General features: G+C 48.8%; 1 protein-coding gene across 1 annotated transcript in view; it reads right to left on the bottom strand.

Annotated features, from left to right (window-relative positions):
- Nucleotides 1-10,131: 10,131 nt before the first annotated feature.
- The window catches only part of SMC1A (structural maintenance of chromosomes 1A), a 205,068-nt gene continuing 188,553 nt past the window's right edge, over nucleotides 10,132-26,646 (bottom strand). The window contains exons 23-25 of the mRNA XM_069209287.1: nucleotides 25,960-26,029; nucleotides 12,083-12,193; nucleotides 10,132-11,067 (exon numbers count right to left, since the gene is read on the bottom strand). Of these exons, the coding sequence (XP_069065388.1) occupies nucleotides 10,984-11,067; nucleotides 12,083-12,193; nucleotides 25,960-26,029 (265 nt within the window). The 3' untranslated portion in view covers nucleotides 10,132-10,983. The remainder of the gene's footprint in view (nucleotides 11,068-12,082; nucleotides 12,194-25,959; nucleotides 26,030-26,646) is intronic.

Below are 26,646 nucleotides of genomic sequence, written 5' to 3'. Positions count from 1 at the left end.
ATCTTATCCATTTCTAGACTCTCTATGTCCGCTGAGGAAAACTCCTGGCTGTAAAGTTTAGTAAAATATAAAATCCAGTTTTTTGGAGAGAGATGAGTCAGGCCTAGAGCTCGAGCTGCGTCCATTTTTGGAAACCAGGGCTCAAAACCGCTTTACATTGGAACCGTTGGCTGCTATCAGCAGTTCTTGCCACATGTCCCCCGCCCACTGCGCCTTACTGGACTTGATTGCGGCAGCACAGTCACACCTTGCCAAGATTATTGCTGGTCTATCCTGTTGAAAAGGCCACACTCGGCCCTCCTGCAAATGTTATTAAACCATCTATTGTGTTTGTGCACTCTAAGCTTCCCGCTTCCCCTATTCTCCTGGTAAAGACGGCCTTCAGGGAAGCAAAAAGCTCAGCATGTTTTACCATAATCTGCACTGGAGAGTAAGGATTGGCAGCAAGGGCAACTGTGTAACTAGAGGCTGTCATGCATTCTGGCAACTAATGCACCTGTGTTCATAAAAGCTTCACATCATAATAAATGCTGGTTGCTTGCCACCTCCAGGGGGAGCATAATCTCCTGTTCTCGTTGGTTTATCCCAGGGTCAGAGAACCACCTCTCCCACTAGCATAAGCAGAAAATGATCACTAACATTGCTCTCCCACTTTGAGGTCCTTAATTTCCTGCCAAATCCTAATATCAATGAGCAAATAATCAATCAGGCTCCTATAGCAAATAATCAATCAGGCTCTTATAAGACCCTGTGGAAAAGGTGGAGCGAGCTGGAGTGTCTAAGGGAAAATGCCCATTCCCTGGCCGTAGGCCATACGACAGCACCAGGTGAATAACCTGCAACACCCTTGAACTAGACTTAGGCTGATTCCTCTACAAGGAAAAAGATGGAATTCCCCATATTGCATCTTCTTCCTGAGTTAGCTCAGCACAGAGGGAATTAGGCTCTAAAAAAGCATTAAAGTCACCAGCTATGACGAAATGCGAGGGAAGTAGTTCTGCCACAAGGGTATTTAGCAAGTAGATAGTTTCTGTGGTTTTACTAGGGGGACTTGGTCTTTTGTAGAGATTGACACACACAAGCAGGGGGCCCAGTTTTGGCTTGACTGAAACTGCCAAAATGTCAGCTAAGTCCACGTGAATTTCCTTCACTTTCCCTACCTGGGAAATCGTTATCCATGTGATAAGACCCGCTCCTGCCCTCTCCGCTGGTGAAGTGTTGGCCTCCTTGCCGAATGAGTCTATGCACATTCATAGTAGCCCAGGTTTCCTGAAAAAGGCAGATGCTGCAGGAATCAACGAGGGAACCCCAATCAGGATCATCAATCTTCTTCCGTATACCCGCTATATTCCATGTAATTAATGACGGGTAAAAGGGCCTTGATCCTAACTTGATGTTACTGACAGCCTTGGGACAAGGTGCTAAATTCAATCTTTTTTTTTTATAAAGAATTTTTATTGATTTTTAAAGGAAACAGTAGGGAAAAAACATAATGCAAATACACATACAATATAAAAAACAATATAAATCGCCTAACACCATCCGTCTGAGTACATCAATCGTCTCATTTGTCCCAGTGATCCCCGCTGGTTCTACAAACATAAAGTAAGCATCTGTGCTTACATACACAGCTCAGGGTCATTAGCCCTCATCGTTGCAGTAATTGAAGGAGATCTTCGTAATCGTTACTTAACATGGGCACGGTTCTTCAACCACTTTGGAGTTAGGATTCCAAGCAGTGTTTCCCCTTCCCCCCCGGGTGATCTCCTGATTCAGAAGAGCTGATTTTCAGTTAGTCCGGCTGTCGTAGGTAGGTTAGGTGACCAGTGTGCTCCTCCACTTCCCCCACACTCTATTGTATTTGTCTGGGCACCCCCTCGCTTCGTATACAAGTTTTTTGCATTGTGCACACCATTCTACTCCTCGTCTCCATTTGGTGAGGGTCAGTGCTTTTACGGCTTTCCACTCTGTCATGATGTCCCTTTTTGCTACCAGGCAGGCCACTCCTAAAAAGATTCGGTTTGCTCTATTCAGCCCTGTCCCACACATGGCCCCTAGCAAAATCGGTACAGGGGACATCTCTACTGTTGATTGTAAAACCTCAGATATCTCCCCCACAATCGTCCTCCAATATGACTCTATAGTTGGGCAGGCCCAGACCATGTGAAAAAAATCAGCTCCCGGGTATGAGCATCGAGGGCATTTATCTGTGGGTTGGAGACCAGCCCGGAAGAGTCTCTTGGGGATCGGGGGGGGGGGGGAGGGGGGGGGGGAGGGAATGGGGGAGAAGGTATTTGCAAGGATAGAGCGGTATATCAGGGAGACTCCCCCTTTACTCAGGTTTCCCATGATGACCTTCGCTTCTAGTGGACTGTATTCTGGAATGTCGTCCCCTGGTCGCACGTGTACCAGTAGAGCATGTCTAAGTTGTAGGTATTTGTGAAATTGGGTGTTGTTTAAAGAGTATATTTTCTGAAGCTCCTCGAAGGTTCGAATTTGTGACCCGCCCCAGATGTCCCCGAGAGTGGATATCCCAATGTTGTCCCATTTCCGGAACCCTTCCAATGCGGAGAACTTCCCTCAGCCGTTTCCCTTGCCAAAGAGGGGTCTGTTGGGTTAGGCGAGTCCACCAACCTGAGACCCTCTGGGCCGTTCGCCACCCCGTAAGAACCAGTCTGGTCACTTCAGGGATAGTCTGTGGGATCGAACCCCCGTATAGTGCATTGAAGATCCCATTGCTTGAAGTTCTAATCTGTACGCGGGGTCCGTCCAACCTCCTGACAGCCAGTCATTAATCACCAGTAGGTGCATGGCCAAATAATAAAAGTAAATGTTAGACATTCCCAATCCCCCGTCTTGGATATCTCTTTGACATGTAACAAGGGATAATTTGGGGCGGGATCCGTGCCACAGGAATTGGCGCGCCATCGCCTCCATTTCGTTAAACCACTTCCGGGGGACCGGGTGTGGGAAGTTCTGTAATTGGTATAGGAATCTGGGGAGTATCATCATTTTGTATAGTGCTATTCTTCCCAGTGTATTGAGGGGGAAACTCCGCCAGCGTTGGAGATCTTTTCTGGACTTCTTAATGAGTGGGGTAATGTTTAGTTCCCATGTTAGTTCAGGCAGTAGGGCTATATGGACCCCCAGGTATTTAAAGATATGGCGGCGGATTGGGATGTTTTGTTGCCAGTTTATACAATCTCTAGAGGGATGCAAGGGGACCAACAGGGATTTGCTTGGGCTCAAGGTTAGGCCGGAGGCCTGAGAGAAGAGGTCTAGGAGTTGTAAGATTCGTGGGCCACTCACGGCTGGGTTAGAAAGGCAAAGGAAGACATCGTCTGCGTACAATGCCACCCTGTCCTCTGGGCCCACAGGCCACAACCAGCCCTCCACCAGTGGGTCCTCTCTCAACAGCTTAGCCAATGGTTCAATCGCGAGGGCAAAGAGCAACGGGGACAGTGGGCATCCCTGTCGGGTTCCACAACGGATGGGGAATGGATCGGAGGCTACCCAGTTTACTTGGATAAATGTGGTTGGGTTGGAGTAGAGTAGCTTTACAAGGCCACGGAATTTGGGTCCAAATACATTCTTACTTAGGACTTGCTCTAGATAGGACCAGTCCACCGTATCAAAGGCTGTTTCAAAATCAATCAGCTAAATTCAATTTTACTGTATCATCAACTACATTTGGGCTCTCATCCTGTATGTCACGCCCTGTAACAATCTCCGGGGGCGCCCATTCGGGTCCCTGTGCAAATTGTCACCCTCATAAAATGAGATGGTATTTGAGGGGACTACTGTTTCTCTTATTCAATCAATGTCCGAAAGGTCAGAACTTAGCGTTTTCTTTGGCGATCTCGGCTGCTTGCCCAAGGTGGTAGTCACAGAATGAGTCCTAAAAGAAGCTGGCTCCATGGAGCCGGTTAGTTGAGACCCCACTCTTGGGGGAGACAGATTGCTCCTTAGCTGGGGTACCCCAGTCGGGCCAATTGGTTTTGAGGACAATATTTGATCCATTAGGTAGTGGGTCGCAGGCCTCCAGGGATAACAGGCCGTTTACCAAATCAGGGCTAGCTAAGACTAGCTCGATGATATCCCAATGACCTGATTTTACTCTATGACGCCTGGCGGAGATAATGGCCGGGTGTATGATGAGCCACATTTTCTGACGTCTTATCCAATGGGTAGCTTTATTTTTTAGCGACAGGCTGTCTTCCTGAGTATTTGTAGGTAGTTTTGGGACCTTGCACATATATATTAAGCGGCCTCTATTTTAATTAGTTTCTATGGATTGCCTGGCGAGAGCATTCCATGGCTCACCCATGGAGGAGCTGGGCTGTAGAGAAGGACTACTGTAGCTAGACACCCTGGGGGCATTTTTATTGGTTCCCAGTGTTGGTCCTATCCTGATTGGTGACTTCTCAGGCCCCACGCCGGGTAACTTCCTCCACTCTTTAAGAGTAGGCAGGGTGGATTTAAGACTTTTTCTGGGGGAGGGTCACCCCAGCCCTGTTCTTTACCGCCGGATGAAGTAAGGCAAGAACCTCTGACAGTATTCGTTTTAGGTCATTTACCTCTGGTTTTAGATCTGTAATTAGGTTGACCACTTCGATCTGAAAGTTTTCACCTCTAATCTGCCTGCTGGATAGTTACAAATTAGGATCCGAACAGCATTCCTCTGGATAAAGATCAAAATCTCTGAGTAAAGAGAATCCACTAGATCAAGGTATATCACGCACTACAGTGGTCCTGTTAGCGACACCCACATCTATTGTTTGCGTGGGACGTAGTCTTTCAGCCTCTGGATCAACTGCATCATCATACCCCTCTAATGTTAAGTTTGAAGCGGGATCTGTGCAACTAGCTGAATTATCCCTTTGGGGTGTTCTAGGCCTAAAAAAGAATGAAACAGACGATATGTCCTCTTGGTGACTCGACTCGCATTCCCTTTCAACATAGACTCAACCTCTTCAATTAAGGTGTCAATTTCATTAGTGGCACAGTTAGAAAATCGAGGTTTTATGAGTTTAAGGGATTTTAGATGATGTAGCTGCCGCCACAGGACTCCCATGTGCTTTGCGCTTCCCCAACCTTTAGTTAAGATCAGATAAACCACAAATTATAAACAAGAGCGATTAGGATGCCAAACTGTAGACCTCTACCTTATAGTCAAGAGGTGCGGCCCAACCCGGCTTCTTCCAGACACTGACGGGCACGGATGGCCAGGCTTTGCCTGCCCGCGTCCTGTGCAGCAGGATCCCAGACGTGCCTTTAGTGCTCTGCTGCTTGGCTCCGCCCCCTCCTAGGGCCTACTGGGGCAAGGAGTCCCTCCGGTGTCTGGTGCTGTCGCTTGACCCGCGTAGCAGGATCCCAGACGTGCTTTTAGCACTCCACTGCTTGGCACCGTCGCCTCCTGGGGCATAGTGTGACAAGGAGTCCCTCCAGTGTCTGGTGTAGTTGCTCGACCCGCGGAGCGCGCTCCACTGCTTGGCTCCGCCCCCACCTTGGGACTTCTGGGAAAGTGACTCCCTCCGGTGCCTGGTGCAGCTCAACTTCTGCTACTCTAAGGGACCAAGCACCAACCTTATGCAGACTGCCATTGCATGACAAGGTGTTTCAAATACTGAACACACAACATGGCATACACTTGTGTGCCAGGTCCCCTAAAACACCGCTTGTAATATTGGTAAGTGACCCCTACAGCAGGCCTTCAGTCCTAAGGTGGTGTGCATTACATTACATGTGAGGACATATCAGCAACCCTGCTATGTCTTTGACAATTCTTAGACATAGTAACTAAACAGGGAAGCCATTTTAAATGCATGTTCTGGACACTGGTGAATACGTAGTCCCCAGCTACATGATGGCTTCACTGGAAGTAGGGATGTTTGGTATCAAACATCTCATATTAATAAACCCTCACTGATTCAGTGATGGATTTAATAATACATGCACCCAGAGGGCACCTTAGAGGTGCCCCATGAAAACCTACCAACTGCTAGTGGACGGCTTAGTTCGAGCCAGTCCGCCACTAACAGATGAATTTCTGACCCCCAAGAGTGACAGCCTTTGGTCTCTGGTGGTCAGGAACAAATGTGTGCTTTGGCAGGGTTGTTACACACCTCTCCCAACAGGATGACCAGCAAAGGTGCATTCCAAGGCAAGGAGCTTCAAAGAAGCCCACCGCCTTTGGTATACAGATCTGGCTCTCCTCAGAGGACGACCCCGCCCAGCCTGAGGGCTCATTTAGCACCTGGAAAGGCAGAAAAATTACCTACACAGGAAGCATGTTGCACTGTAGGCTGGACACACCCCTAGGGTGACCAGCCTGAAGTAAACAAAGCCTTAGGAATTCTGCCATCATGCATGTGGTGGAATTTAGAAACTCTTGGCCAAGGTGATGCCCTCCCCCCCCCCCAAGGAAGTGGTCATCTAGGAGGTGTAGTGAACCCAATGGCAAGTAAGCCATTGGCTATAACCCTTCACGCCCCCTAAACCGCTGTACAGAAAAGGAGTGGACATCAAGCCTGCTGACCCAAGAACCGAGGAGCACAAGAGACTTGGTGCTGCACCTGACCCTTATGAAGCAACTGATTTGTCCTACTGATGCAACATCCAAGAAACCGGAAGAGCTGCCAGTGCTTTGCAAATTGCCAAGAACTACTCCCTTGGAACAGAGGAGCTGCTTCCCTGCATTTGCAGGCACCAAAGAAAGGACAGTGAGACCGGGGCTTCCCAAAACCCGACGCCGGACTTCACCACTGCACCCAAGCTGCTTAGCCCAAGCTGAAGTGGGCCAATGGTGTCCCAGGCCCTCCAAGACACAAAGCTCATCTTGAGTTCACCCACTGTAAACTTCCCAACTGTGTCTGCAGCCTCTCTGAAGACCCCCACCACCACTGACCGCTTCCTGTGATGAAGACCCAATGGCCACCAGCACCTCTGCACCTGGACGCTCTGGATAGATGAAAAAGGACCACTGGTGTCACTATGCCTCCATGCCCGTGAGACCCGAGCCTACTTGTTGGTTTGGCCGGACTGGTCCCCCAGTCCATGCCTGCAGCCTGTTTCAGTAGGCTCTCCTCCAGCACGACAGCCATCGCTGATGGAAACACAACAGTCAAACGACCCCCCCCAACCTCCACACCCACCTGCCCCAAAGAAAGAAGAACAGGACCTGAGCATTGCAAAAAACATAATCACTCTTTAGTTCACCCAGACTGGACTCCCCTGCAGCATCTTTGTTACCAGACCGATCCCTCTCAACTTACACCGGGCACCCGATGCTGAACTGCACCAAGCCATCCCAGTGTGAAATACCTGTTAGCCGCATATGTTTTCTCCCCCATAGAGTAACGTTGCAGGTACAGGAAAATGTACCAAGTGTCGACTTTTGAAAGCTCTAAAAATTCCTATCTTGAAAAGTTCTCAACTGATTACAGTGATCTTGGGGTCTAAATTTACATAAAAGTATATTATTTTTATAAAGTGGTGTCTGATTTCTTGAGTGTGTCTCACTTACTGCATGTGTGTGTGCGACTTACATGCATAGCACTACCCTCTGATATGCTTAACTGCTTGCCTACACTACCAGAAAGGAGAGCTTTTGGGGTGTCATTTGTGCTGCTGTGATACCTCTGGGGTTTGCTTGGACTCTTTACACAGTGCACCACTTTTTGGTCCAGCTTCCTACACCATCAGAACCCAACCTAATTTGCACAACCTTCAGGAAGGTACTAAAACCCACCTCTGGTTGCTCCTTTTCTCTCAGATTAAGGTGTTTATCTACTTTCAGATTTGCTTCTCTACTTTGTATTTTCCTGGTTGCATCTAAATTCTCAGGTTCAGCTACAATACAAGTTCCCAGGTTCAGCTGCACTACAGAAGACCGTAAAAGTAATATATGAGGTAAGCTTTGAGCCAGATGGTCCATTGGTAAATGGCCCTATCGTTGGGATGCTTTTTGGGAAAATCCAAGTGGCCGAATAATTTTCAGGCACCATAAACTGATTGCCAGATCAATTTCCCTGCTTTTCAATTTATCCCCTTCAGAGAGTAATCAGAATGTGCTTCTCATTATGAAAAAATGAGTCTCCTTTGTATTTTTTTCTAGTCTGCAGAAAAACACGTTCCTTTGGTATATGGCGAGAGTGCAGGCAGAAAGGGCACTCAAGATGGCCATTATTAGCAGACAGCTCTTCCTTCCAGAAGATGACATCCCATAAACACCGCCTTCTGAAACTTCTACTTTTCCTTCACACTCTCCAACTAGAAGACATCAAAGGCAGACCCTGGTCACCTGCCCTGGAGTTCCACCCTCAGAAGGCTGCTTGGTCTGCAATACTTTGTTCAAAAACTTAAAATAAAAGAGAAACCTTTGTGTGCTATGAGGATCTGCCCTCCGAGGGTGGACCTCAAACCTGCAAGGCTCACTTTCTTAAAGATGAAATTAAAAATACCAACAAAAAGAGGGATAGGGAGGATTAAAGGTCCAGTGTACGTTCTTCCAATAGGATTAATCGACAACAAAAAGGTACACTGTTCCTGGTTCTAGGGAGACAATTAAAGTATCAGGAGCAAGAGCCCTCACACACCCAGAAGGGTGTCATGCTTCATCATCGGGAAGCTCCTCGTCAGACCGGCGGTGCAATATCGGACAGGCTCCCCTTTCGGGGGCTCTTTTCCGGAGATCTTTTTATTATGTGGCTGCCGTTAAGTTTATGCAGGTCAGACGCTTATTATGGCAGGAGAGTGAATATTAAAATTGATTAGGAACCCCTAAGTAATCTACTTTACTGGTTATCTCAAGGAGTTACGATCAAGATTAAAAACATATAAGAAAGTGGAGGATGAGGATAATGCTCAACCACTTTAAAAAAGCCTGGAGATCTGGGAAATTGTCACCTGACCCCTAGGGTCTGGTCAACATGTTTCGCGAAGTGTGGTCATGAAAGATCCTTTAACGCTTCATCAGGACCTATAATCAACTGAGCTTCTCCTGACTATATGACATTATTTATAATATACATGGGAAAGAGTAACAGTCACTTACATTTGTATAAACTGTCTCGTCAAAATTCTGAATAAAAAAAAGGCCGCCCATCCCTCATCGTGTGGGGGGCCCCTTGGGGAATAGCACGATCCAGCCAGTCACTTTTTGGACTCGGCGTTCTCCTCGCGGTAACCTACCCGCGGAGTGCTGTCCCCGGAATGGTGAGGGACTGTTACTAGGGGTCAGGTAGCCACATAATAAAAAGATCGCCGGTAAAGAGCCCCCGAAAGGGGAGCCCGTCAGATATTGCACCGCCGGTCTGACGAGGAGCTTCCCGATGATGAAGCATGACACCCTTCTGGGTGTGTGAGGGCTCTTGCTCCTGATACTTTAATTGTCTCCCTAGAACCAGGAACAGTGTACCTTTTTGTTGGAAATTAAAAATACAACAGGGTTGTTAGGTTACAAGACCAAATGAGCTATTCATGTTAGTCTAAGTGCACCAAGGATTTCCAGTATCGCAATGGTGAATTCTAAATACAAATCTACCAAAGTTCAGATGATTTGAAAGGCATTGGATGGAAGGATGACACACACGAGGACCACTAACTGATGAAGCTGCAAGAATATCCATGCATGGCTAGTTCATACGTATGGTCTTCCAATGCCACAAGCGTCACTTCATTGTCCAGCCAAGCATTCCTTTGTCTTCCAGCCTCAACCATTCTATTTTTGCCTTTAAACATTTTTGTATGGACACTACATATTTTATTTGAAATCGCCTTTAAGTTGTTAGCTTTTTTTCTTGACGCTCACATTTCTCGAATGCAGCCTTCATGTTGACAAAGGAAAAAAGTTGTTTGGTGAATGCAAGAGCTTCTTTCGCCAGCTGGACTCAGTGTACCAGTCTTCTGAGAACCTCAGGGTCTGCTAATTCTACTGCAAGGCAGACAGACTTCATCAAGAAAGTCTTGTGGTTAACATGCAGACTTCACCTGTAGACCTGTGTTCTTCCCAATATTAACCTCTATGCTACTTATGGTGTTACCCAAAATCAGAGCCGGTCCCCCTCAGATCCGTGCACTCTCAAAGTTACCTTAAGCCACACAGTTCACACAGAATGGCAGGACCGCTAGTTATAAGAAGACAAACTTTATTAGCAGTAAAATCCTTCGCAAAAGACAAACACACATGTAAAAAGACACACAAGCAGTATGCTGTACCAATGCTGTGAGAAACTAAAATTACAGCGATGCTGTTAAAAGCTTATGCGATGACTATGGATTCCACCACCATGGAGGCGTGTGATGTTTACCTGGCCAGCAATAATTAGCAGTGTGACCGCTATGAAACATGTTTCTCGACAGAAAGAGGGCTTTATGCATGATCTGGAAAAAGTGATCCAATAGCATGATTCTGACGGAAAATTAGACAACGGCTGGAAAGCCCCCAAAATACAAGCAATGAGCGCAAGGCAAAGAGCTCAAGCATAGCTATGCATAAGCAATATTAAAAACTTGGACAAACCAGAGACCCTCAAGGTTTAAAGGTCAATGGAGACCAATGGCAACTGCCTCATTCACTGATCCAGTGTCGAGGGCTCTGTTTGCGTCTTAAAAGCTGAATGCTAGCGCTGAGAAACTCATAAAACCAGTAATATTAAAAAATCGCTCTCACTGCTAGAGTTCAATCACAGATGTTCACACAGGATTGCTGAGCAGGTCCACCAGGTGATCGTGGTTTCAACTTCAGACTTCTTGGAATAGTGAGGACTGAACCTCGCCAGCCCGCACCAATGTGAGCTTCCTGTCACAACCAGTCTCAAAGGCGGTAGGGAGGGCAGAGCTTCACCCCCCACAGGTTCTACTGAAGACAGGTTCCCCAGTCCCTGGTCACTAAGTGCAGAGGTACTCAACCTATAAGCCCAGGGAAGGGTGAGAGAAGTAGTCCCAACAGAAGAGAAATCGAAGTGATGAGCATCGCTGCAGTTACTGTTCGTTGGGATTTGGATTAGCATCAGGATACGGGGTGAGGTCAAACGTCAGGACCTTGCTAATGACGCAGTCTCCGGGCTGAAGGAATGAGAGAAGGGGTTAGTACAGTATGTGCAAGGACCATCAAAGATAGCTGCAGATTATATGGCAGGGGCTGTAATCAGGATGGTGCAAGCTAGATGGGGTCTTTTACAGGCCAAGGACTCCTACCCCCTCCCAAACCCCAATCCCTGCAAATCACAATACCTTTGCTTGTTGAAATAGTTCTTCTCTGCTTCCCTCTCCAGGGTCCGTTCTGAGGGCCAGATGTAAGCCAACTTGCCCCGTGAGGCATTGGTGTGATTGCTAAAGCATAATTTCCTTAGTGCATCTCCAACTCTCTTTCACTCTGAGGGTGCCCTTTAATAACAACATTAACCCTCTGGACACACTAGACCATTTTAAACTACGATCCCACCCACTCACCAAAGAGGTCCATAGGCTACCAAGGTTAGAGCTGTCCAGATACTCTAGGTAGCTGGATGAGGACTCTGATGAATCGCGCCACAGGTGACAGTCCTTTTAATACCATAGGGTGATCCCCGTGCGAGGTTATGGAGAGGTAGGCTAAGCACGGTAAGAGGTACAATTCTCTTGTTTTTGAATGGTAAGATTTTTGAAAAGGTGAGTGGACCCACTATCATTTCTCACTCCTTCCTTCTTGGAACACAGCCCTCAGGCCCACAGTCTGCGCCCTCAGCTCAAATCCCTGTAAGGCAGCAGGGCTCAGTACATTTTTCTCTTGCTCCCTGCACTGAGTTCTCAAGCTCTGTAACGCTTTACCTGCTTTTCACATTCCACTAGCTGAGCCATCAATCTCCAGTCAGTCCCCCAGGCTAACATCCATGTATACCTCCCCTTCGGCTCCCACCCTGTCAGAGCTGGCTTCTTGTGCTGTGTTCTCTGCTCCCTCACGTCACTTGTTCTAAGGTAGCCTAGCTCAGTGCACGCCAGCCTTGGATCAGCATGCTGCACACCTTCCCCACTGCGCCCCCCCCCCCCCCAGCACTCCCCCTCCCCTCCCCCAACCCCCCACCCAGGCTCTGCTTCTCACCTCAGGGTAGACGCCTACTAAGCTTTCGGCCTTGGTGTAGAACTCTTCCTTCAGTGAGATAACAATGGCCTGGAAATTTATTGCAGACTGCTCCTTGATGTAGTTTGCAACCTACAGACAGAGAGAAAGTACAGTTACCTACTTGTGATCCTAGTTCAGCGTCAGTGAAAATATAATTAAACTGATAAGCACAAGAATAATCCACCATTGTGCAGGATCCTCAAACACTTTCAATAAATATGTACATAAATGCAATTGAAGGATGGATTTTTTTAAATGCAGACAAATAAAACCGGACAGCTTATCCGAGGCTAAATGAACAAGTTACGTACACTCAGTAATGCTCTTTTTGGCGCATACACTAACCACAGTCATCGTCATCTAGATATTTAAAACAGCACTGCTTGCGTGCTCCAGTATATGCATCACCAAAGTGACAGAGCCACACGCAGCACACCTCACTGCACATCATTGGTAGTTTCTCCGAGTCCAACAATAATCAAAAGTACCAGTGCGCAGATCTCTAGTTTCTGACCTTTTTAGATGGAAAGAGACCATTCCACTGAACAGGGAGGTGGGAAGGTCTGTGAGAAGAGTATCTACCAGGAAACGTGTTATCGGCTGTAACAAACTTGTTTGTCCAAAGGATACTTATAACCACGGATTCCTCATCTTTAGGATACCAAATCTGCACCCCCTAATAAGTGGGAGTATGAAATAGTTTAGATCAAAGTCCAGGAGAACCAAACTGGCATAATGCTCAAACCGTCAGACCTGGCTCTCGAGGAAGCGGTGCTTCATTCACTTGCCAACGTGTTGGCAGACAGCGTGGCCTTGGTGGAATTGGACATCAGTCCCGGAGGCTGCTTTTCTATCAGTGCACAGCACATCTTACTGCAAAGCACAATCCATCTTGACAAAGTCCTTTTCTGCACTGCCTTGTTTTCTTTGCTCCAAAGAGCTACAGAAAAAGCGGATTGCCCACTCAATGGTCTTTGGTGAAACCAATATAAAAAGCTCAGGGCTTTCTTGGAGTCCATCCAATGGAGTCTCTCCTCCTCCATTGAGGGATGAGGTGGAGCAAAGAACTTTGGAAGAGTAATCGATTGTTCGATGTGACAAGGAGTCACAACTTGAGGGGAAAAAAGGCTGCTTTCGTCCTCAAACCAGTTTGTCTGTAAAAAACGAGTTGCAGGCGGCTGCACTAAGAGCATGAGGCACACTCACATGACAAGCTGAGGTACTGACAGCAAGGCATACAGTCTGCAGACTCAGTGTAGTCAAGTAGCCTCTTTCTAGCATGGTTACCCCCACTTTTTGGCCTGTTTGTCAGCATGTTTGACTGTATTCACTGGGATCCTACTAACCAAGGCCCCAGTGATTATGCTCTATCATTTAAACTTGGTTGCTGGAACCTTTTTCACCCCATATTTGGTATACTGGTGCCCCCATGTAAATCCCTAGTATATGGTACCTAGGTATCCAGGGCATTGGTATACCAGGGTATCCTTATGGGCAGTAGCATGTATTATGCCACCCATAGGGAGCCCATGCAAACTGCTCTGCAGGACTGTTACTGCAGTCTGTGTGAAAGGGTGCATGCACCCTTTCACAACACCAGGTCACTGTATGTCACTCCTAAGGCAGGCCCTCCTAGCCCAGAGGGCAGGGTGCAAGTCCCTGTGTGCGAGGGCACCCCTGCACTAGCACAGGTGACCCCACAAACTCCAGTCCCATTTTCCTGGACTTTGTGAGTGCGGGGTGCCATTTTTCACGTGTATTGGACATAGGTCACTACCTAGGTCCAGCTACCTAATGGTAACTCCGAACCTGGGCATATTTGGGATCAAACAAGTCGGAATCATACCCCAATACTGTTGCAAGTATTGGAAGTATGAGTCCATGCACTTTGGGGGCTTCTTGGAGGACCCCAAGCATTGCAACTACTAGTCTTACAGGGTTTTCTGGACAGCCCAAGCTGCTGCCACCCCTCAGCCAGGTTTCTGACCTCCTGCTTCTGGATCTGATCAAGCCCAGGAAGTCAGAACAAAGGATTTCCTTTGGGAGAGGGAAACACCCTCTCTCTTTGGAAATAGTTGTGACTGGCTTGGGAGGGGTAGCCACCCCCAAGCCACTCAGATTCAGCTTGCAAGATTCCAGCAGGACTCCTCTGCAACCTCCACATCGACTTCTAGCCACTGGAACCGCAACTGGACTCTCCAGGAACAGACAGCGCTACAATCCACGAAGAAGACTTCTCTGCAACTTTGTTTCCACGGCTCCTGCCGGCTTTTCAACATTTACCCGGCTGTGCATCCTCAGAAGACAGCAACTCTTCATCCTGTACAATAAGAATAAGGAATCTCCCTTGGAGTGAAGGAGTCACTCCCCTGCATTCCGCAGGTACCTGCTGCAACGACGACCGGCTGCGTGGATCTCCTCTCATTTTGAGCTACGTGGATCCTGCATCACGGGTGGGGGTCCGGAGTAGTCCTCTTGGTCCTCTCTGCCAGCTGCCCAACTTTGGTGGAGGTAAGCCTTTGCCTTCTCACGTAGGACAGTAACCCCGAGCAATGCGTCTCTTGCAGCTGCCAAGGCTTGTGTAATCTCCTCCAAGGGATCTTCAGGTGATGTGTAGCTTGTCCCCAGCACTCCTTCCTGCGACACACAGCCCTCTATGTAATTCTCCTGCAGTGTGGGATCCCTTTCTGTAGCGCTGCATGGGCTCCTTCTGCAACTTCTGTGTCCCCATCCTGTGGGTGCTACCTCTGCTCCTGTGGGTCCTCCGTGTCGCTGAGGGTCTCCTGTGACTCCGGGGACTCCCCCTCCTGGGTTGAGTCCTCCTAGGCTTTGCTGGTCCCTGGCAGCACCACTTTTCCACTAACTTGCCTTTGCCAAGGCTTGTTGGTGGAATTCCTGCACCAACACCCGTCTGCAACCTTCACTCGGCGTGGGACATCTTCTGCATCCATCAGGATCTCTTCTCCTGCTCCAGGGCTGCAGTGCTGACCTGTTCTTCATCACTGTCAACCAAATCCTGCAAGTACAGCTGGGTGGGTAGTAGCTACTACTCCTCCTGGACTCCACTGCGACTTTTGGACTTGGTCCCCTCTCTCCACAGGTCTTAGGAATCCACCGCTGGTTTCTTGCCATTTTGTCTGGGTGTCGTCTTCTTTTTCATCCTTTTGGGTGGTTTGGGGAATTCCAGTGATTTACTCCTGCTTTCCTGGTTGCTGGGGGGTACTGTGTTACTTAGCTCTGGTTTTCTAGTACTCCCAGCTCCCATCTACACATTCCACTTACCTAGGTGGGGGTCTTGTGTCTGCATTCCATTTTTTTTTAGCATATGGTTTGAGCTCCCCATAAGGTCACTATTGGTTATTGCTATTTGCACTGTTTTCTAACCTGTTCTATGCCTATTTCTGATTGCTTGTGTAATTTAGTGTATTACTTACCTCCTTTTGGAGGTTTGCCTCTCCAGTACTTTGTGGAATTGTGTTCCAAATATAAAGTACCTTAATTTTGTACAACTGAGTGTTTTCTTTCACGTGTGTAAGTGCTTTGTGACTACTGTGGTATTGCATGAGCTTTGCATGTCTCCTAGGTAGGGCTTGGCTGCTCATCCACAGCTATCCCTAGAGAGCCTGGCTTCTAGACACTGACTACACTTCACTAAGAGGGGATACATGGACCTAGTATAAGGTGAAAGTACCTAAGGTACCCCCACCAGGCCAGCTTCCTACAGTCAGGAAATGTAGGGGACAGCTGTGCATCCGCGCAAAGGGAGTGTACATATGGAAAGTGAGGAACAAATTACCCCACTGCAGCATCACAAAGGGTTTGGAGGACGGGCTTTGTAGGACGGGAGAGTGATCAGAGGACAGATGCTCAAGCCCAGAAGTTACGGGTACCACACTCTCCTGACCCAATCTGGTCCACTAGGATGACTTTGGCTGGGTCATTCCTGATTTCTTTAAACAAAAAAAAAAAAAACTCAGGGCAGGAGAGGCACAGGTGGGAAGGCATACTAGAGTCCTGTGTTCGACTATAGTCAAACTATATCCCTCTAGAGCCTTTTTAGAAATTCCAATGTGAAAAAGTTTTGACTGAGTGTTTGACAGTGGCAAAAAGATCCTGAAAGGGATTCTCTTTACTGGAAGATGCACCGTGCTACCTTGGGATGTGATCGCCATGCGTGATTTGCCAAGCAGTGCCAGCTAAGTCTGTCCGCCCTAATGTCTAGCAGTGAACCTAAGATGCCAACAGGTGGTTCATAACCAGGGAAATGCACCATTTCTCCAGTCAGCATCAAAGACAAAGAGGCTCATGGCACAGGACCTCACTTGCTGCAGTACCACATGGTGGTGGTGTTGCCCTTGACAACATGAACCAGCCTCCCACTGATGGATGGCAACTCTAACAGGTTGATGTGGAGCTGGGTCTCCAGAGGAGACCAGAGTCCCCTGATCTCCATGTCTCTCAAATGACCCCACTGGCCCAGCAGCGATACAGCCGCCACACCACTGTCAGCTCTGAGTGGGGCATGGAGAGGGTTATTGTGCTAGTCCAACTGCAACCCAGCAGCCACTGCTGCAGATGTTTTGCAGTCTCCTCAGAAACCTGGATGGAATCAAATGCCTTTGTTGCTGGTCCCACAGACTTCAGGTTCCACTCCAGAGCTCCTATAAGCCACTCGCAATAATCAAAGAGCAAAAGGCCCAGAAACCTCAGAACCACTCACACAGAGACCCAGGAATGAGGCTGAAACATTGGGATCATAGCCCAAATGTCCTGGACTCATCATGGCCGAGAGAAGGCCAGAACTGCACTGCATTGTGAATGGCTCCAATGAAAGGGAACCTTCGCAAAAGAGACCTCAGCACACCAATAGTGATCCAACAATGCTGAGAGGATCACTCATCTGAAGGTGGTCTACAACTGAATGTGAGAAGCCCACTTTCAACAGGCAGTCAATGTAGGGAAAGACTGGAATGCCCAACCTATGGAGGTGTGCTGTGACCACCACTCACCTTCGTGAACATCTGAAGGACACTGGCAGGACGCAAAGGCAGCACAACAAATGCAAAAATCTCTTTGCCTAACATGAGCCACAGTAGTATCTGTGGACTTCAAGACAGTTATATGAATGTAGGAGTCCTGCAACTCCAAAGCTACCATCAGCAGACAACGTGAGCATTTTGAATTTGAGGGCGGATATCTAAAATAGTACAAAAGTCTACATCATTCTCCAACACATGGATGTAGGCCATGTCCTATGGCTTCTTTGGTCGAAAGAGCCAGAACCTCCTTAATACAGATGGGCATGTGCTCCTGTGAAAGACGTGCTGATTGATGTGGGAGGATGTGTGTGTCTGTTTGGAGGGGGGGGGGGGGGGGGGGGTGTTTCAGGAAGGGAGTGGATTGCAGTCAACCCTGCTAGATGACGTTGGGGCCACCAGACTTTCTGCCACAGGGTGTTGCGTCATGACGTCAGGGTTGCCTGGTGATTGGTTACTTGCCTGTTCACCAGTGCGCAAGAATAAGGCGTAGATGAGAGGAATGTTAACTTGTCAGTCAGAGCCTCACTGACTGGCAAAGACTCGCAGGAAGCCTGGCCAATCTGTAAACATCTGTTAGAAGGCTAGTACTAACTTCAGTGGATGGTAACTATAAATCCAGCACCTCAATTGCACATCGTGTGAGCACAAGAAAGCAGGTACTCTTCCGCTGACGGCCCAAGAGAACCCAGTCCAACCCACTGGCTGCCTGTGCATCCATGTAAAGATTGTCACCATCACACTTTTCATGATCACCCAATCGTCAAGGAGGGAAATGCATGTATGCCCTCCCTTCATAAATGTGTACCCATTGCTGAGAGGCACTTCTTAAAAGACCCTTGTAGATGTGGTGACCCTGAAAGGGAGTACTTTGAAATGAAAGTGTTGTCTACTTACAAAGTGAAAGTAAGCCCGTTGTGCAGGGTTGATGGGGATGTGAAACTAGGCGTCTTTAAGGTGCGCATCACCATGAAGTCTACCTGACTGCTGACTGAGGAGGGAGAGGCCATCTTGCAGAGCCATCATCTGAAAATGTTCATATGGAATGTAGCAGTTAAAGGGCCTGAGGTGGAGGATGGGCCTGACAGATGGGCCTGACCGATGCCCTTTTTGGGGATAAGAAACAATGCTTTCCTGTTGTTGAAGAGGCACACTCTCTGTGGCACAGTTCTTTAAGAGGGCATGCTGTTTTTTCTGAAAGAGGGAGAGGTGTCCATTGCTGAGGGTAAGTGTATGGGACAGAATGTTGGGTGGGGCTGTGTGGTGTTTCTGCCAGCAGCCGTGTTGAACTACTGCTAAGACCCACTTGTCAGATGTGGCTTCCTCCCAGCATGAGAAGTAACTACTTATCCTCCCCCAACAGGTGACCTGTGATCAGGGGAGCAAGGGAAGTCACTGTCTGGAGAGGACATTTCTTTTTCTAGAACCACCTTTGCCCAACCCAATATTGTTACGCTTGTGGAAGCTCCTATTGTAGCACCTTCCCCACTGCTCCCCACTGAACGTGAGATTGAGGAGATGCTGCTAGAGCTCAGGCTTGAACCCAGCGAAAAGGAGGCAGGTGTGGTGTCTTAGGATGACATGAGTGACAATGTCCCTAGAGGCTGCATCTGCTGTATCTGCCATGCAGTGAATGCCTCTCCCTCAGGCACCATCTTCTTCCTAGTTTTCTGCAGTGCTCAGGGAGAAGTTTGAGGTGCTCTTGTATCTTTGCCCACTGGGCTCTGCTATGAGGAGAGTTACTGAATTGGCTATCCGTCAATGTGGGTTACATCAACTGCCACCTTCTTGCCTGTAGTGTTGATATTTCTGCTCTCCTTGTCTGGACATGAGTCGTTAGTGCCCTGGACGGAGGCACATTTGTGCTCTGTCCGTCCAGGGCACTATCAGAGAATTGGGTGGAACCTGCCATTTGATGTATGTCGGGTTGCAAGGAGACGGTTTAAACATTCTTGACCCTTGGGGCGACAAGCCTAGCCTTGATAGGCTCTTCAAAGAAATTGTGGGCAGATCTCAGCATGCCCTTGAGATTTTGAAAGCGTCTCAACAAGGAATTTGCCATTCTCCTGGGTAATATGTATGTGCATCAGGTGGTTTGAGATCACTCTAAATCATCCTGTGGTATGCTGTGGTGTCCCCTTTCTGGGAAACGATCTAGGTCTGGAATACCCAGGTGGGGGTAGGGGGAGTCTATGTTGCAGTCATTCCATGAATCCTCAGTAGGGTCTTGTCGCAAGGGTTGCTTAAAGGGGTCGAAGGGCCCATATATCTTCCTGCTTCTGAGTGTCAGTGGATGGGAACCCTGAGGCGACTGGTGAAGGTGGAGAGGATGATTGTGGTGGTAGCAGGCTGTGTGGATAGGTAAACAGGACTAATGGCGCTATCCATTGTTCTCTTTGGTGCTGGCTAGGGGGGGGGGGGGAGGAGGCCTGGAAGAAGGCTCACCTTGAAGGCCAGCATCCTCTTTTGAGGAAGAGGCTTTGGAGGCAAAGGCGGAGAATATTTGTTGGAAATTTTCCCTGTGACTGGATGAATTAACATGTTTTTCAGACTAATGTCTAGTCCCTGCTTCACTCTCTAAAGGATCTAGGCCCAGATGTTCTCATCTCCTGGTATTGACTGGCTAGGAAGTTGCCTTCACTCTCTGCTTTGATGAGGGTTTCAGTGCTGCAGCTGGCTTCGGAATTGCCAGAAACTTGGTGCAGCTTTGTATGTGGGGGATGGCGTTTGGCAGCCTTGGAGTGGCTCCGGCTCAACAGCTGGTGGGGGTTGACACCCTTGGGTGGAGGCTTGCTTTGCTCTGAAGAATTTTGACAGTGCCAACCGGAGCCTGAAGGTGGTGGGGCCTTGGCTTTTCCTCCACATCCATGCTCAGGACTAGACACCCAACTCCCTCTGGAGGGGTGCTCTACCCACGCATGAGACTTCTTTTGCGACCCTGGCTTGCTAACTGGGCCTCCGGAGCCATAGGCATCCTCACAGCCATGAGCGTGATCATCATCAGTTGGATGGTCTCCATCTCCCTGTGGTCGGACTCGCTGGAGGACACTTTCTCTAGCACGGGTGTCCGTTGCGCTGCATCTTCCTCACCAAAGATCTACACTATTCCAGGTACTTGAAATACTCAAAGTAATGAGACTGACAAGTCCAGGCTCACTGCAGGAAATGGCAGGAGTTAGAAACTCAGATTCAGTGGCACATAACGGATGGCGCAACAACTTCAATGTTTGGTTAGCGCAACAACTTCAAACAAGAGATCCTAAAAACAAACTTCCTGCTTTCAGGGCTTTAGGAAGGATGTCAGGACCCATCACTTCATCATCCTCCTCTCTCCCAGGAACAAATAGTTTCTTCCTTCACACTCCTTGTATCCACCTCCTTTAGTCCATTGTTACCCTAAGGATAAACTTCAGAAGTGTCTAGAAGCCTCTTTAGGTTGAGTTTACCGGGGTGTGCATTCTCTGAGTTACACAGAAGGGCAAGAAAAAATTCAACAATGTGTTAAGTTTCGTAGGGCATTTCAGCCTTCTTTTCTATTGCTTTTGGCAGAACAGGGATGCAGGTGTTTGATCTCATGTAGCTGAGTTGCACAGAACAGTCCAAATATTAGGAAATTCATAACGTGAAACTGGAGACGTGGCTATACAGAAATTCAAAACCCAGATTGGACCAGGGACTCCAAACAACCCCCAAATTAAATTGGAGCAGGAGTCCTACACAAATCAAAAACTCACAGTGGAGCAAAGCCCCAAACAAACCAAAACCCAAACTGGAACAGGGTTTTAAGTCACCAAAAAACATTTGCAGAGTGATAAATGCAAGTTCTTACAAATGTTTTCGTGTACAGCTAAGCAAGGCGATGGGAAGTCCAAGAGTCGAGGAGTCCAGTGCACTATGCAGTCACAGGGTGGAGACGAGTGGTGATTTAATTGGTTGCTCAATGTGTGCAGATAATGTGTGCTTGATAAAGTGTTGTCTGGCCTGACTACAGAAGACCCTATTAAATGAACTGGCTACAACTGATATTCGAGTGGCTGATGCACCCAAAAAGGACGGTGGGCATCTGGCAGACTTCAGGCTCAAGCGGTAAGTATTAGGTGACCGTGTCCGTGGACATACTCGACTTAAAAGGTGGTCTCTGCATTACAGCAATCGCCTGAGGGGCAGTTGAGATGTCATATCAAGACTGCATACAAATAAGCCTTGGGGAATGTTACAAGGGGAGGAGAGGAGCTCTCATGCATCAAAGAAGCTGATGGCTCACTACACTGGCAGTTTTGTAGGTGCACACCCTCTCATATTTCATCCCTGACCTGCATCAAGAACAACCACCATCAAGGCCTGGTCCTCTTCTAGAGCAGGAACAACAACCAACAAGGCCTGGTGTTCTTCTAGAGAAAGAACAACCATCATCAGGCCTGGTCCTTGTTTAGAGAACTTACAACCACCATCAAGGTCTGGTCCTCTTCTAGAGCAAGAAGCACAACCTGCAGGCCTGGTCCTTGCCTAGAGCAAGAACTACCACCATCAAGGCCTGGTCCTTGTCTAGAGCAAGAACCACCATCAAGGCCTGGTCCTCGTCTAGAGCAAGAACCACCACTATCAAGGCGTGTTCCTCGGCTAGAGCAAGAACAACCACCATCAAGCCTAGTCCTTGTCTAGAGCAAGAACCACCACCATCAAGGCCTGGTCCTCGGCTACAGCAAGAACAACCACCAGCAGGCCTGGTCCTCATCTAGAGAAAGAACAGCCACCAGCAGGCCTGGTCCTCATCTAGAGCAAGAACAACCACCATCAAGGTGTGTTCCTTGGCTAGAGCAAGAACAACCACCAGCGGCCTAGTCCTCGTCTAGAGCAAGAACAACCACCATCAGTGCCTGTTCCTCATCTAGAGCAGGAACAACCACCAGCAGGCCTGGTCCTCATCTAGAGCAAGAACAACCACCAGCAGGCCTGGTCCTCATCTAGAGCAAGAACAACCACCAATCAAGGCCTGTTCCTCGGCTAGAGCAAGAACCACCAATCAAGGCCTGTTCCACGGCTAGAGCAAGAACAACCACCATCAAGGCCTGTTCCTTGGCTAGAGCAAGAACAACTACCAGCAGGCCTGGTCTTCGTCTAGAGCAAGGACAACCACCAGCAGCCTGGTCCTCGTCTAGAGCAAGAAAAACCACCATATCAAGGCGTGTTCCTCGGCTAGAGCAAGAACAACGACCAGCAGGCCTGGTCCTCGTCTAGAGCAAGAACAACCACCATATCAAGGCGTGTTCCTCGGCTAGAGCAAGAACAACGACCAGCGGCCTGGTCCTCATCTAGAGCAAGAACAACCATCATCAGGCCTGGTTCTTGTTTAGAGCACTAACAACCACCATCAAGGTCTGGTCCTCTTCTAGAGCAACAACCACAACCTGAAGGCCTGGTCCTTGCCTAGAGCAAGAACTAGCACCATCAAGGCCTGGTCCTTGTCTAGAGCAAGAACCACCACCATCAAGGCCTGGTCCTCATCTAGAGGAAGAACCACCACTATCAAGGCGTGTTCCTCGGCTAGAGCAAGAACCACCACTATCAAGGCGTGTTCCTCGGCTAGAGCAAGAACCACCACTATCAAGGCGTGTTCCTCGGCTAGAGCAAGAACAACCACCATAAAGCCTAGTCCTTGTCTAGAGCAAGAACCACCACCATCAAGGCCTGGTCCTCGGCTACAGCAAGAACAACCACCAGCAGGCCTGGTCCTCATCTAGAGAAAGAACAGCCACCAGCAGGCCTGGTCCTCATCTAGAGAAAGAACAGCCACCAGCAGGCCTGGTCCTCATCTAGAGCAAGAACAACCACCATCAAGGTGTGTTCCTTGGCTAGAGCAAGAACAACCACCAGCGGCCTAGTCCTCGTCTAGAGCAAGAACAACCACCATCAAAGGCCTGTTCCTCATCTAGAGCAAGAACAACCATCATTAGGCCTGGTCCTTGTTTAGAGCACTAACAACCACCATCAAGGTCTGGTCCTCTTCTAGAGCAACAACCACAACCTGCAGGCCTGGTCCTTGCCTAGAACAAGAAATAGCACCATCAAGGTCTGGTCCTTGCCTAGAGCAAGAACTACCACCATCAAGCCTAGTCCTCGTCTAGATCAAGAACAACCACCATCAAGGCCTGGTCCTCGTCTAGAGCCAGAACAACCACTATCAAGGCCTGGTCCTCGGCTACAGCAAGAACCACCACCAGCAGGCCTGGTCCTCATCTAGATAAAGAACAGCCACCAGCAGGCCTGGTCCTCATCTAGAGCAAGAACAACCACCATCAAGGTGTGTTCCTTGGCTAGAGCAAGAACAACCACCAGCGGCCTAGTCCTCGTCTAGAGCAAGAACAACCACCATCAAAGGCCTGTTCCTCATCTAGAGCAGGAACAACCACCAGCAGGCCTGGTCCTCATCTAGAGCAAGAACAACCACCAGCAGGCCTGATCCTCATCTAGAGCAAGAACCACCTCCAATCAAGGCCTGTTCCTCGGCTAGAGCAAGAACAACCACCATCAAGGCCTGTTCCTCGGCTAGAGCAAGAACAACTACCAGCAAGCCTGGTCCTCGTCTAGAGCAAGAACAACCACCACCAGCCTGGTCCTCGTCTAGAGCAAGAAAAACCACCATCAAGGCCTGGTCCTCGTCTAGAGCAAGAACCACCATTTTCAAGGCCTGTTCCTCGGCTAGAGCAAGAACCACCACCAGCAGGCCTGGTCCTCGTCTAGAGCAAGAACAACCACCATATCAAGGCGTGTTCCTCGGCTAGAGCAGGAACAACCACCAGCGGCCTGGTCCTCTTCTAGAGGAAGAACAACCACCATCAAGGCCTGTTCCTCATCTAGAGCAAGAACAACGACCAGCGGCCTGGTCCTCATCTAGAGCAAGAACAACCATCATTAGGCCTGGTCCTTGTTTAGAGCACTAACAACCACCATCAAGGTCTGGTCCTCTTCTAGAGCAACAACCACATCCTGCAGGCCTGGTCCTTGCCTAGAGCAAGAACTAGCACCATCAAGGCCTGGTCCTCGGCTACAGCAAGAACAAGCACCAGCAGGCCTGGTCCTCGTCTAGAGCAAGAACAACCACCAGCAGCCTGGTCCTCGTCTGGAGCAAGAAAAACAACCATCAAGGCCTGGTCCTCGTCTAGAGCAAGAACCACCATCTTCAAGGCCTGTTCCTCGGCTAGAGCAAGAACAACCACCAGCAGGCCTGGTCCTCGTCTAGAGCAAGAACAACCACCATATCAAGGCGTGTTCCTCAGCTAGAGCAAGAACAACCACCAGCGGCCTGGTCCTCTTCTAGAGGAAGAACAACCACTATCAAAGCCTGTTCCTTGTCTAGAGCAACAACAACCACCATCAATTCCTGTTCCTCGGCAAGAGCAAGAACAACCACCATCAAGGCCTGTTCCTCGGCTAGAGCAAGAACAACCACCATCAAGGCCTGTTCCTCGGCTAGAGCAAGAACAACCACCATCAAGGCCTGTTCCTCGGCTAGAGCAAGAACCACCACCATCAAGGCCTGTTCCTCGGCTAGAGCAACAACAACCACCATCAATTCCTGTTCCTCGGCAAGAGCAAGAACAACCACCATCAAGGCCTGTTCCTCGTCTAGAACAAGAACCACCACCATCAAGGTGTGTTCCTCGTCTAGAGCAACAACCACCATCAAGGCCTGTTCCTCGGGCTAGAGCAAGAACAACCACCATCAAGGCCTGTTCCTCGGCTAGAGCAAGAACAAGCACCATCAAGGCCTGTTCCTTGGCTAGGGTAAGAACAAGCACCATCAGGGCCTGTTCCTCGGCTAGAGCAAGAACAACCGCCATCAAGGCCTGTTCCTCGGCTAGAGCAAGAACTACCATCAAGGCCTGTTCCTCGGTTAGAGCAAGAACTACCATCAAGGCGTGTTCCTCGGCTAGAACAAGAACAACCACCATCAAGGTGTGTTCGTCGTCTAGAACAAGAACAACCACCATCAATGTCTGTTCCTCGGGTAGGGCAAGAACAACCACCACCAAAGGCCTGTTCATCGTCTAGAGCAAGAACAACCACCAGTAGGCCTGGTCCTCGCCTAGAGCAAGGACAACTACCAGCAGGTCTGGACCTCAAGGCTTGTTCCACATGTACAACAGGCTTCAGCTTGGGACAATGCTAACCTGCATGGGAACAACTATAAGATAGGTCAGGTCATGTCCCAGGGACAGCACCAGCAATGTTTGGTCCTGGCCTGGAGTGGACCAGGCAACAATCTGGAACCTCGCTACATTTCTGGACAGCTCACCTCTCCATGAAGTCCAGACATTTCACAATACTGGCTCTGAAGGGGGATGGGAGGGGGGTGTCAGCTGTTGCTAAACATTATTCAATGATTACATCTGCAGATTGGGTCAGAGAGTGGGGGCTCATATAACCATAACAAGAAGCTACACACAAGAAATAATTCATAAAGCAAGATTTTTGTTGTAGTCACAACTTGATAGTGGCAATACAATGACAGGACTTCTGGGCCTAGAGCAACTCAGAGAAAGATAAAAATAATATGGCTCAAACAAAGCATCCCTACGCCTCCACTGCCAAGAGTAATCCACAGAAAGAACCACAAGTGTCAGCACCCACTGATCCCTCAGCAAAAGTATTCTACAGAACTGGACCATCATCACCAAAAGGGAAGCAGAAGATTAGAGCCACAGTTCGTCAACCTCGAACACTTAATTCCTGATTATGGCCCCAATACAGACAGGTTGCGACTTGCACTTCTTGTCCCCAGAAAGCCTCCTAGGCCCACAGTCCAACCACTGTTCTCACCTTTCCTATGTTGGTGTTATCAAGAGCAGCATCAATCTCGTCCAACACGAAAAAAGGGGATGGTTTATAGCTGGAAGGAAAGAAAAGCATATCAACATGAGTCAAAAAGCGATCCCCCTTCCCACCCTCGTAAATGACAAGATAAACCTCTGGGTCTCCCCCCAATCATGTTAAAAGGCACCACGACAAACGTGTGGGAAGAGACTGTGGGAGCCAAAAAGCATGTGTGGGTGGGCATTGTAGGGCAAGCAGCTGCAGCCAGGGTATGTGTGGGGACACCAAAGCCAGGGAATATGTGGGGACACCACAGCCAAGGAACGTGTGTGGGGGGTACCAAAGCCAAGGAACGTCTGTAGGGGGTACCAAAGCCAAGGAACGTTTGTGGGGTGTACCAAAGCCAAAGCACACCTGTGGGGGAAGGGGGCATTCCAGCACAGGAATGTGTGGGGGGTGTGAGAAAAGGCCTCTTTTTTACATGGATAGCCCCCACTTTTTCCCAGATTAATGATGTAGCCTAGAAATTGATAGTGCCTAAGGCCCCTGCTAACCAGGTTCTCTTGGCCAGACCTCTTTCCCTAAAACTGTTGATGCATTGGCACAATTGGATACACCCTTAGCTACCATTATTAATTCCTAGTAAAAGATACTTAGGTACCCAGGGGCATGAGGTATTAAGGGTAAGCCCCT

Source organism: Pleurodeles waltl, chromosome 10, assembly GCF_031143425.1.
Source record: "Pleurodeles waltl isolate 20211129_DDA chromosome 10, aPleWal1.hap1.20221129, whole genome shotgun sequence".
NCBI classification, from domain to species: Eukaryota; Metazoa; Chordata; class Amphibia; order Caudata; family Salamandridae; genus Pleurodeles; species Pleurodeles waltl.
The sequence above is the reverse complement of the archived record's forward strand: the minus strand, read 5'-3'. Positions and strand labels throughout refer to the sequence as shown.